Source organism: Hyaena hyaena, unplaced genomic scaffold (genome assembly GCF_003009895.1).
Source record: "Hyaena hyaena isolate Hyena2069 unplaced genomic scaffold, ASM300989v1 scaffold_397, whole genome shotgun sequence".
In the NCBI taxonomy this organism is placed as follows: Eukaryota; Metazoa; Chordata; class Mammalia; order Carnivora; family Hyaenidae; genus Hyaena; species Hyaena hyaena.
Genome location: NW_024081028.1, coordinates 1157399 through 1170508, shown reverse-complemented (window position 1 = coordinate 1170508; position 13110 = coordinate 1157399). Strand labels below are relative to the sequence as shown.

General features: G+C 45.8%; 1 protein-coding gene across 1 annotated transcript in view; it reads right to left on the bottom strand.

The window, feature by feature from the left end:
• Window positions 1-9810, bottom strand: part of LOC120244909 (protein argonaute-1) — a 37294-nt gene extending 27484 nt beyond the window's left edge. The window contains exons 1-3 of the mRNA XM_039251695.1: window positions 9602-9810; window positions 4024-4207; window positions 339-459 (exon numbers count right to left, since the gene is read on the bottom strand). Coding sequence (XP_039107626.1) covers window positions 339-459; window positions 4024-4207; window positions 9602-9626 — 330 coding nt within the window. The 5' untranslated portion in view covers window positions 9627-9810. The remainder of the gene's footprint in view (window positions 1-338; window positions 460-4023; window positions 4208-9601) is intronic.
• Between the last annotated feature and the right edge of the window lie 3300 nt (window positions 9811-13110).

Sequence of the window (13110 nt, the reverse complement as noted above, 5' to 3'; positions counted from 1 at the left end):
TTAAACTGATAGGGACTCACAGTGAAGATTTCAGAGGAAATTCAGCCCTTTAGTCTCTAGCCACCTTAGTTCAGTGCTTCTGCCCCTCTCAACCACACCTAGCAGGAAGTCCTTTAGGTCTATTTTAAGTCTAATCTCAGTCTGTTTGGGCAGGGACAGACATATAGAAAGCTAAATAAACATCAGTATCTACCCATCCCTCACCCTAATACACCAATACACACTTTCTCATCATAAAAGATGAAAAGGATTTCTGGACTGCCAGATTCTAATAGGCTTAAATGAGTTCTGTCCCACCCCAGACCCCTGACATGGGTCTAGTCTGACTCCCAACTTACCCGTTCATTGCCAATGGGCAGTGCTGTGACAGTGTAAATGTTCTTCTTTCCATCATACACAGGCTTGCGATCACCAAAGATCTGAGGCTTGAAATGCTGGACCATGTATTCCACCACTTCCCTTTGGGGAATAGGAGCAGTAGGTAGAAGCTGAGAGACTACTACTTCAAGCTCTTGGAAGTAATTCAATGTTCAGGTAATGTCCATGCCCTCCTAACAGCTACTCTAATCTCATCTACTCTATAGCAGTGCTTCTCAAACGTGGACATTCATATGAATCACCTGCAGATTTTATTAAAATGGAGATTCTAATTTAGGTCTAGAGCAAAGCCTGAAATTGTATAGTTCTAACAAGCTATCAAGGGATGCTTCTGGTTCTCAGAACACCAAGATTCTAAAGGATCTAAAAGAGTAGGTGTGAGTGCCTTCTGAGCAGAGAAGGCGGCAGAGGAAAAAAGGGGTTACTCCCAGGGTCTATCTAGAATCAGGAACAGAATCCAGACAGCTCCAATCCCCAAGCTGACACATATAAAAGGTAGATGAGGGGTGCCTGGGTGGCTCAGTTGGTTAAATGTCCGACTTCGGCTCAGGTCATGATCTCGCAGTTCCTGAGTTCGAGCCCCATATCGGCCTCTGTGCTAACTGCTCAGAGCCTGGAGCCTGCTTCAGATTCTGTGACGACTACTCTCTCTGTCCCTCCCACACTCATGCTTTGTCTCTGTCTTTCAAAAATTAATAAATAAATAAACGTTTAAAAAAAAAAGGTGGGGGAGGCGCCTGGGTGGCTCTGTCGATTAAACGTCCGACTTCGGCTCAGGTCATGATCTCACAGTTCGTGGGTTTGAGCCCCATGTCGGGCCCTGTTCTGACAGCTAGCTCAGAGCCTGGAGATAGATAGCCTGTTTCAGATTCTGTGTCTCCCTCTCTCTCTGACCCTCCCCTGCTCATGTGCTTGCACATGCTCTCTCTCGCTTGCTCTCTCTCAGAAATAAATAAAACATTAAAAAAAAATTTTAAAAATAAAAAGGTAGATGAAGCAGAGATCTGAATTAGAATAGGAATAAACTACGGAAGAAGAACCCCATCTCTTCCATCTCTCTGAAGCCTTTAGTCCTTCCACCCTGCTATCAACCTCATTATCATCTCTTTCTCAGTTTTACTTCCTGTCCTCTGCCACTAAGATCCCAGAGTGTCCATCTATCCTTCAAAATACCATCCATCCAACTATCTAAACTGTTCACTTTCTAAACCAAAGCTCTTGAATACTATTGATAAAAAGACTCAAACTGTACATTGTAAGCAACTATAAGCACACGGTTTCAATCCCAATTAGGCTTTAGTGCTACCAAGCAATCTTTTTAATGTCCCTGATCATTTCCATTCCTTACAGACTGCCAAACTTTCTCCTCTACCTTCTAGCTCCAGAACCCATTCCTACCTCCAATCAAAAAGCAACTCTAAGGGCGCCTGGGTGGCTCAGTTGGTTAAGCATCTGACTTCGGCTCAGGTCATGATTTCACAGTTTGTGGGCTGTCAGCACAGAGCCTGCCTCAGATCCTCTGTCTTTGCCCCTCCCCAACTTGTATGCTCTCTTGCTCTCTCTCTCTCTCTCTCAAAAATAAATATTAAAAAAAAAAAACTCTAATTACTAAAAAGTGTAGCACAAAATAGGCAAGGCTACCTTCAAGTTCTCAGACATATAAATAAACATATTTACATATGCACACCTCTTTTCCTATTTTTCCTTTCACACTTGAAATGTCCCTTCCATATATAATTTTTAAACATATGAATATGTTCAACTTCACGCATTAGAGAAACACAATTTAAAATTAGACCAAAACTGGAGCACCTGGCTGGCTCAGTCGATAGAACATGCAACTGACTCTTAATCTCAGGGTTGTGAGTTCAAGCCCCACAATGGGCAAGGAGATTACTTTAAAAATTTTTTTAGAAAATAAAATTAGACCAAGATACAATTTTCTATTTATCATAATTCCAAGGGTCAAAAAATCCAATATACTGGATTGGTGCTGTTATGGGAAGAGGCACTCTGATACTTGGATGATAGGAGTATAAATTGGTACGACTTATCCTAAGAATATTGGTAATATCTCAAAATTTCTCTTTTTCTTTTTTAAGTTTATTTATTTAATTTGGGGAGGAGGAGGGCAGAGAGAGGGAGAGAAAGAGAAACCCTAGTAGGCTCTGCACTGTCAGCACACAGCCCGAGGTGGGGCTCAAATCCACAAATCATAAGTCCTGACCTGAGTGAAATCAAGTCTCAAATGCTAACTGACTGAGCTACCTAGGTGCCCCTCAAATTATTATTTTTCATTTCTTAATGTTTATTTTTGAGAGAGAGTAAGCATGAGTGGGGCGGGGGGGGGGAGAGAGAGAGAGAGAGAGAGAAAGACACACACACACACACACACACACACACAGAATCTGAAGCAGGCTCCAGGCTCTGAGCTGTCAGCAGAGCCCAAAGTGGGGCTCGAACTCACAAACAGACAGATCATGACCTGAGCTGAACTTGGACGCTTAACTGAGACACCCAGTTGCCCCTCAAAATTTTTCAAAGTATCATGCCACTAATTCTATTCTTAGAAATTTATCCTATAGAAACACTCATATTTGAGTGCAAAACAATGTATCTATATTTAATAATATTCAACAGTTTCACTTTTGTAGCAAAAGTTTAGGCTAAACCTAAATGTTCCTCAACAGATTTATTAAATAAGTTATAATACATCTATTCAATGGAATATCTATAATGCTATGCAAAAGGCATATATGCATGTACTGATGTACATTGTTCAGTGGAAAAAAGCAAGGCGCAGAACAAGGCATATAGGATTCTGTATTTCGTGCATTCAAAAAATGTTCTATATACACATATGCTTGTATACACATATGTAAATATATGGAAACATACTCAAGAATGGTATCAACGAATGCCTCTAGGAAAAGGGATTCAGGGACTAGAGACCAGGGTATAACAGGAGATATTTTTTACTTCTTTTTGTAATATTTTAATTTTTTAAAATTTGTATATATGTAGTTGTCAAATAATAATGAAATCAGTTAATCAGACAAAGAAATATTGCTTCTTCTATGGCTAATTCCTCCAACTATGTATCCTCTAATGTCTTCCTGACTTAGCAATGAGTGGGAACTTATTCCTCTCCTCTCTGTCCTCTACCTTTAGCCTTTTTCTCCGACAACTTCTTCTCCTCAGTTTATAAGCATATACATGTCTCATTCTTAAAAACTTTTTATTCATTCATTTTAACACTGCAATGTGCAACATATTATAGTTGACCCTTATAAATCCTCTCTAACCAACATATTTTCTCACCCCTTGCTTCACAGCCAAACTATCTAGAAAAAGCGATCTGCTCTTACTATCCCTACCACATTACCTTCCACTTATTCCTCAACTGACTATAGATTAGTAGCTCAATTATTCTGCTAAAACTGCTCTACAAAAGTTACCAATTATCTCCGAATAGCCAAATTCAATGATATGTTTCAATGTTTACCTTACCTGTTATCTCCTCCTCAAATACTTCCTTGAATCTGGTGATACCATACTCTACCAGTTTTCTGGATCCTCTCAAGATTCTGAGACTCAGGAAAGTAACGACTCCTGGATTTAGTAGCTTAGATGTGTATCACTTACCGGTTGACTCTGCGAGGACACTTATCCGGCTTGATATCCACCTCGTAGTGGTAGACGTCAATCTTAGGAATATCCACCTCAAAGTAATTGGCCAGAAGCTTGATTGGTTTCCCCACAGTGCCAATGCCAGGCCGGCGAGGTGCCTGGAACACCTGCTGCAGGGGGGGCAGGTAGGCGCCCGCAGCTACAAGACAAAGAGGCTGATGAGGGTAGAGTCTGGCATCTCCTTACCATTCTGATCAAAGAAGGCACAAAGCCTCCCAGAAGAGGAACAGGAAGGTACAGGGAAAGCTTCTTTCTAGCCTACCCAACCCAACTGAAGGGTTCCACTGGCTCAGGCAATCCATGTCCTTTTTTTTTTTTTTTTAATAATGCTTCTTTATTTTTGAGAGAAGCAGAGAGAGCAGGGGAGAAGGAGAGAGAAAGAGAGACAGAGTATCTGAAGTAGGCTCTGCGCTGCTAGAATGGACGGCTTCAATACAAGAAGCGTTAGATCATGACCTGAGCTGAAGTTCGACGCTTAACCAACTGGGTCACCAGGTGCCTCTCCATGTTCATTTTTTAAAAAACCTCTCTCCAGTTAGAAAATTATCTTCGTCATCTACCTTAAATTCATCAAGTGATTATTTAATACATTCCTATTATATGTCAAGTAGAGAAGCTAAATCTGGCTCCCAAAAATAAAACTCTCTTCCTTATTTTAGATTAAGACACCTGCTTCCATCAGGTAGCTAACAGACCAAGAATTCTTGTCTTCTCTGCCAGCCAGATGCTCTCTTCACTCATCACCTTCCTGAACATGAAAGAGCAACATCTTAATGCTCATGTGCAATGTAGGTGGGAGGAAGATCCAAAGAAGGTCAGGCTAGGGGGATGTGAGGGGAGACAGTGTTTTAGAAAGGATTGAGGCCACTGAGTGGCTGAGGTTGGAGAGACAGAAAAGCAGAAAAGGCTTCAAGAAAACAGAGTTTGGAAACAAAGGAAAGGAGAGAGGCTGGAAATAGGGAGCTGACAAAGAAGCCACAATTAAAAGTCGGAACATGGGGCTCCTGGGTGGCTCAGTCGGTTAAGCAGTTAAGCGTCCAACTTTGGCTTAGGTCATGATCTCACGGTTTGTGGGTTTAAGCCCCGCCTCGGGCTCTGTGCTGTCAGCTAGCTCAGAGCCTGGAGCCTGTTTCAGATTCTGTACCTCCCTCTCTCTCTGATCCTCTCCTGCTCACGCTGTCTCTCTCTCTCCGAAATAAATAAAACATAAAAAAAAAAAAAAAAAAGAAGTCAGAACAGAAAGAAAAGAGGCTTGATCTAGGAAGGATGGAAGGCTGGAGTTCGGGCCTGGGCAACATATAGGTTAGAGTTGGGAGCTTGAGTAAGAAGTAAGGCTGCAGTTGGGGAGACAATGAATAAAAAAGTTCAAAAGAAGTTCAAACAGCTAGGGAATGAAGACCAGCAGAACACAGGAGAATGAGGCAAGAGTAGGTTAGAATAGAGGGAAGGAGAAGTGGCCATTAGCATGCTAGAGAAGAATGAAATACTTGTTCCCGGAAGGATAATACAAGGTGCTCTCCACAGCCATACCTCCTTCCACACAGAGGGCCCAGACAGTAGCAGAAGGGATCAATTTCAAGATAGAGTAGGCCCTTTGGGAAAAGACTAGGGCAAGGCCAGCTCCCACTACTTTTCCTCTCTTCCCACCAGCTAGCTTGCTGCCCCTGGTTTTATTTTCTAGCTTGAGGGGAAAGGGAGTAAAAAGGGAAACTGTTTAAGAGAAGCCTTTGTCCAAGCTACTATTGTCCTTGCCATTTAGAGGACCAGCCCAGGTGGGAGGAGAGAGGGATAAACTAGCCCAGAACCTCCCAACACCAGAGCTCTGCTTTCACAGTCAGCCAGGCTGGGGGGATGGGGCATATCCTCAGATGGGGGTCAGGAAGAGGTCAGAACCATTCACGGGAGGGGCATGATTCCCAGAGCTAAGCTGCTGTGTCTCCTGATCACCTGTCAAGCCCAGCCCCACTCCGCAGACAGGAAAACACAGAAAAATGGAGGCTCAGCCTGGGGGGAAAAGGCCTTCAAGGACTCAGCTACATGGGGAAGCGAAAGCCTAACTACTAACCAGCACCTGGGTGCCTATACCAGAAAGAGCTGGACAGGAATTGCACACAAGCAATAGACTGATGCACACACATAGTGAGGCACATTCCTGTCATTCACACCTATATACTTACACCTAGATAGTTTACCTTTATACGCATACCCCTCACCACCCTAGATTGTGTGAGTTATTCAAGAGCAGGGACTGTATCTTGCCTCCTAGCATATAGGAGGTGTTCAACATAGAGCCATTAAATGAATGAACAAACAGACCCTCAGACACACCACAAAGAACACACAAGCATACACAGCACACAAACACAAAACACCTGCAAACTGCTCAAAAACAATTATAAACCCTGCACAAGAAAAACATCCTGGTGGATGTTTGAGACACCCTTCCCCTCCCCAAGTTTTCACATTCCATTCACCTCCTTAGCCTCCCAGGCTGAATAATCATTTATGGAGTCTTGGGAAAAAGACATCCCCTAGAGTTGGGGGCTGGAAAGAAATGATGGGGGATGGGACAGACACTCTAGCCACAAAAGCCTCTATTCCCCAGAAATAGGACTACACACCAAATTCAGTCTTAGGCACCCTCCACTCCAAGGAGGCTTTGGGTAAACAGAAGAATCCCCACCTTCTCTTTCCTCCCCAAACTAGGGAGGCAGAAGGGAGAACCTCTCTCCCATCCCATCCCCCTGCAAGCCTTAGAGCTGTACAAAGTCCTCCCCTTACCCTACCCTGCCCCCAGCTTTTAGTCGGAGAAAGGGAGACACTTCCCTTCAAACCCAGACAGGGACAGACGGCCACTTTGTGATGCAGATGAGGGCCCCAGCACAGAGGACAAAGCTTGGGCCTTGGGGGAAAGGGGCGGGGCTCTTCCTTGCAGACAAAAGCAAGGAGGGAGGGGCCATGAAAAGGACACTCCTCCTCCCCCATCCCCAAGCAGCCCTGAGAAGGAAAAGTAACAGAGCTGAAAGGCTTGGCTCAGAGATTCCTTCCCTGTAGCTCTGAGGCCCACATACCTTCTAAGGAGCCAGATTGCCTATTCAAAACACAAACTCAAGACCGGAGTAGCCATCCAGTAAGCAAAGAGTAAGAGGCCAATCTCTCCAAAAAATAATTTGTCCACACATGAGTATACACAAATTATTAGATATCCACATAGGTGCTTAACCATTTACGTTCACACTGGAATGTGATTCAATTCAATTACTAAATGTATACTTTGTTTCAGGGCCTAGACACTCACTATTTCCACAGATAAATCAGACATTACCTCTACCTTCCTGGAGCTTCCAATCCAGTATATGTAAGTGAAACACATCTGAGCACAGAAAACACACCAGGACATAAGCCCAGTGAAGCCAGCACTATACTTTTTTTTTATACCTATACTTTTGTGTACTGTGTCCTCCAACTTCCAAAAGAAAAGTCTGGGACTAAGAAGCAGGCAGTTATAGGTTCCCACCATTCACAGCTTCCAGAATGAATTCCAATTACACCTTTTGATGAGGCAAAGCCTGTCCCACTAAGCTACAGGCAACTCCGAACACCAGGCTCTAGTCCCTTCCCAAGAAGCTGATCTCTTGTAACAAACAAAAAAGTCCATTTCTTCATCACCCCAGTGTCCATTACGAATTCAAAACGATGAAATCATTAGCAGTCTGATAGGAGTGCCAGCTCCCAGCAATACATCTGGACCTCTGTGACCTACTCCTCTAGTACACAGGTTGCCGCAAATAGTCTCCAGCCTAGAAAGCCAGGAGTTTCTAGAATGGAGAAAGAAGCCTGAGGGAAGGAGGAAGTAGCTTTCTGAAGTCAGTTGCTCCCTGTACTCTACCTGAAGACATACCTACACAGCATTTACCAGATTGTTTTTGTTTGGGGGAAAGTAGTCATGAAGTACTCGCAGATCGCTAGATGGATGACTTAAGTTGGTAGGAGCGATTTTCTTGAGGAGGTTAAGATCTGGCATAAGTGAGAATGATTCTTCCACCAGAAATGAAATTCATGTCCTGAATAGAAATCCTATTTCCACCCCTAGAGCAAATGGAAGGAGGTAGTGAGACAAGACCTAAAGGATTCCCAGATGGAGAATGCTCCTCTGATCAAAGGGTAAGAAGACCTAGGACATAGGAGGTCCTACTACTCCACAGCCCATCCTGGAGACTGGTCTTCCTGAGGCAACCCTATCCCAGTTTCTCCTCTGTTTTCATCTCCTTTCTTCCTGATTGCTTGTGAATAAGGGAGAGTTAAGGCTACCACTTGGGACTCCCCCTCCCCCAAACAAAAGGTAAGCTTGGCAACTTTGGGTCTAATGTCATGGCCTTTACAGTTTTTGGGGAGCGGAAAGAGGAAAAAGAAAAAATACCCAGTGGGGAACAGAAGCCACAGAAATATTAAAGTATAGAAAGACATTAGGCTATCACCTGAGGTGACATTTCAATGGAAAAATCATTATCTTTGGATTCAAAGATCCCATGTCTACAAAGTATTGGACTGCAAATGAGGAAACCAGGCAGACAACCCCTTCCAGGTAAACCTGGTCCTAGCCCTGATCCCTCAGTAAGGGGACACCTTTTCTAAGTCTTCTCTTCCGGGAGGACTCGCCCCCAGAACGTTGCCTTGGTCCTAGTCTTTTCTCATCCCAGTGGCATAAGGCTGCACTTTAGCAGTTTCCTGAAACACGTTCTTGGCAAATTGTGACTGAGGGTTTCCAGAATCTAATGTTAAGAGCCCCAAAGATAGGGAAGGGGATAATTTCCATTTGCACTTTGCCAGCTTAACCTTAGAATGCATCCCATCAGCAGGCTCCTTTTTCCAAGCCAAATCAGGGAGGGTGGAGGGTGGGGGGGATTCGGGCAGCCACGCCCCCACCACTTCGGGCAGCCCCTTCAAACTGCCACCTCCGCGCATGCTCAAGCGCCTCCGCTCCAGCTCCCCAGACTCAAGGGGGGGAATCCCGGGACTGGATCCCCACCCACCGCCCCCTGACCCTCGCCCCCGCGTCAGGCCCGGCTGGGGCGGAGCTCATTGCCCAGCTCTGGCGCCTTCTCCCAAGAGACAGTAGCCCAGCCCAGCCTGGTTGAGCCCCCGCCCCCTGCATGCAGCAGCACTGGGCCCATCTGTGTGACCCCCTCCTCTCCTGGACACCTGGAGCCCGTCCCCTGCCACCTGCCGGGCCTCTCCCTAGGCCTCCAGGGATCTCCGGGAGTCCCTATGTGCATGCAGGCCCTTCTCCCAGATTACTTCCCACACCTAGGAGTACATAGAGCCTCCTTTGATAAACGGCCCCCGTCTCAGGGCTTCCTTCACAAGGTTTCCCCCGGAACTGCACACAGCTACCTTCAAACTGGGCCCCCATCCCATAAGAGCCCCTCTCCTCACCCAGGAAACCTTCCCTCACTCGGAAATCCTGCTCTTCACGTGGGAATTCCCCCGGTCCTTGGGTCACGCACCGTTCCCCACTCCCGGGGGCCCTTACCTGCTCCCGAGGGTCCCGCTTCCATCCCATATACCCGTGCGGAGGTCAGGCGGCCCGGAGACTGGAGTCCAGAGTGAGGGGCCTAGGTACCCAGCACTCTAGCTGCTCGGGCTTCCGGGCCGGGCTCGGCACCCCCCCAAGCCCGGCCGCTCGCACCGCTGCCCCCGCAGCCTCCGTTGCCGCCGCCGCCGCGGAGCCTGCAACAGCTCCCCCAGCAAGCGCCCGGCCAGCTGCCAGTGCGCAGGCGCGACCGCCAGGCCCAGGGGGCGGACGGGAACGAGTCAAGCGGGGCGCTCCGACGGCAACAAAGGCCAATGGAGAGGGGCGGGAGCACCGGGGACCCGAGGCAGCGGCCCCTGGCGGTCACCCATCGCCATGCAGCCCGGCGGGAGGGCTCCGGTAAAGGCGCCGCGGAATCGCGCGGAGCGTAAGTGGGGTGGAGCAGGGGAAACAACCCCCCCCCCCGCCCACTCCGCCCTGCAGCAGCTCTGGCCCTGTGTCTTTTACCCAAACACGACAGGTCTCTCCAAATCTACACACAGCCTCCTCCCGTTTGCACACAACCACACGCACATTACAGGAACCACACCTCATTCCCAGGTCCCCCTCACACACTCAGAGCGCCCCATCACCCAGGGGCCCTGCCTCCCACCTCTCCTCCCAATCACCCTCATCCTTCAAGCCTCGGCTGCAAAGCGACTGCCTCCGCGAAGCCTTTCTCCGTCCCTAGTCAATGAACTCACTGACGCCACCCTCTCTTCCAGGCCGTGTGCTGGGCGCTGGGACCACAGATGCGAAAGAGACCCTGCCTACGCTGAAGATGTCACTGTCTCAACTTAAGCGTGGCAAGAGTTCTATCTGTGGGACCTCAGAAGAACGTGCCTACACTTTTTCATCCAGAGCTCACCCCTGAACTCAATCTGCTTCTGCGCTCACCACGTCACTTAAAATACTTTTTGTGTCAAAATTCAAAGGATAATTTTCGATTCTTATTTCTGCGTGGTATCTTGACACTAGCCTCTCCTTCCTTTTTGAACCTTACGTAGGCTCCATAATTTTCTGAGGTCTCCTATTGCCTAAATCCTTTTCAGTCTTCTTCAAGGACTCCCTGTTGCTTTTTTGCCCCACTATACAACAGTGTTCACTGTGGTTTCAAATCCAGCTCTCTTCTCATTTCTCCCTCTACCTTTCCCTTGAAGGTCTCATCCATTCTTATGGCTCAACTATCTCTCCAAATCTCTATCTCCAGCCACGTCTTAGACTCTCATTTCCAAGTGTATGCTGGACAGCTCCACCTGGATCTCCAGCACTTCACATGTGAGTCCAAAATTGAACTCTTTATCTTTCTGCCACAAATGTGCTTGTTCTATGCCTCCTTTCTCTACAAATGGTGTCTTCATCCCAGAACTGACAATTTCTCTCCCTTGTTTCTTGCCCCCATTCAGCTGTTCACCAAGTCCTGACATGTTTACCTCCTGACTTGCTCTCACATGACTCTGCTATTCTGAAGGCTCCTTGTGCTAGTGCAGATCCTTGGTGCTGGTTCATACCTTGCCAAAAGTAACACAACCACTTCCCTGCTAGTCTCACAGTTTCTGGGAAAATTTCTCCCATTCAGTTTGCTGTAGTTGAGAAGTGGTAACTTTCCTATATATTCAAATGTATTCACCCATATGTATTTTTAATGCCTACTTTATACCAGATACTGTGCAGAAGACTAGGAACTTAAGAGACAGAACATACCCAGTCCCTACCCATTGGGAGATTAATTTCTGACACCACAGTGTGCCTTGCTTCTCTCTAGCAGACGTTCTCAAATAGCAAGCATCAGAATCACCTGGAATGCTTGTTAAAACATAGATTGCTGAGCCCCACCTCCAGAGTTTGTGATTCAGTAGGCTTGGGTAAGACCCAAGAATGTGCATTTTTTTTTCAGGGTGCATTTCTAATAAGTTGCCAGATGAGGCTGATGCTGCTGTTGTAGGAACCACACTTTGAGAACTACTGCTCTACAGTATAAAGAACAAAGACTCTAGAGCCAGACTGCTTTGGCTTTAATCCTGGTGCTGCCATTTTCTAGCTGTGTAACAGAGGGCAAATTACTTAATTTCTCTGTATTTCAATTTCCTCCTCTCCCATTTTAGGGAGTGAAAACAGCACCTACCTCATTGGGCTGCTGTTAATACATATAAAAAACTTAGAACAGTGCCTATAAGAATGCAGACAAACGATTAGCCATTATCATAGTCACTGTCTGCCTCTTGCACTATATTCTAAGTTCCTGAAGAACAGGGACCAAATCAGATGCATCTCTGTCCCCCATTAGTGCCTGGCACAAGCTATGTCTTGAATGATCAGTAAATATGGGTTGATCTGAATCAAACAGATGGCTTCAAAACATCCTCAGAAATAGCAAGACCTTTGCCTTGGCACAACTAGCCAAAAGCTCCGCATTCTATTAGAAAAGTTTGAATCCCGTTCTAAATACCAAGCCTCAGACTTAACTTTGTAGTAAGGCATTGGTTACTATTGACCCATCTCCAAAGTGGCTACTGGAGTCAAGCCTGGCCTTGGCCTTTCTGCAGACAGTCTCCATCATCAGAGATTTCACTCTAGGCTAGGCAAAGTAGTAGAGTACAAAGGAAATACTCATAGTACTTTGGTATTTTTATGTAAACAACTTCTAGTAATTCCTAAGGTACTTTCCCAGAAAGTTATTGGGTCCTTGGCTATTTGCAGTTCAATCTTTGTTATCTCAGTCCACCACTAACTCACACTCAAGGGCCTCTGTTGTGTGGGCCAGAGCCCGGGTCTTATATATTCTATTTATATACCTTCTCTATGGCCACAGTTTCCTAGCCACAAAACAAGAAGAATGGCCTGGGGAGAAAAATGCATCACCATCTATAGTTTGCTCTTTTTATATTTAAAATGCAGTCTGGGAACAATGAGATCAAGGTATTATAACAGACATAAAACAAATCACATACCCCACTATCTGAAATGAATCACCAACTGCTCTTGAATGCACCATCTCTTTTTATCTAGGTTAAAATATAGGAGTGACAGGGTGGCTCAATTGGTTGAGCGTCCGACTCTTGATTCCTGCCCACGTCATGATCCCAGGGTCATGAGATTGAGCCCTGAGTCAGGTTTCATGCTGAGCATGAAGATTCTTAAGATTCTCTCACTCTCCGTCTGCCCCTCTCCCCACCTCATGCACTCTCTCTCTCCCCAAAATAAAAAATAGCAATAAATAAAAATACATCTCATATATTTCAGGAGATAATTTTAAAAATCAGAAATTATGAACAGTAGAATTAATAAATGTCAACTGGTAGTTTGAAAAGACTTAGGAAATTGGTAGACTTTTTAAAAAGTATCTTTTAAGCAAAAATAAACGATTGGGACCTCATCAAGATTAAAAGCTTCTGCACGGCAAAGGAAACAACCCACAAAACTAATAGGCAACCAACAGAATGGGAAAAGATAGTTGCAAATGACATATC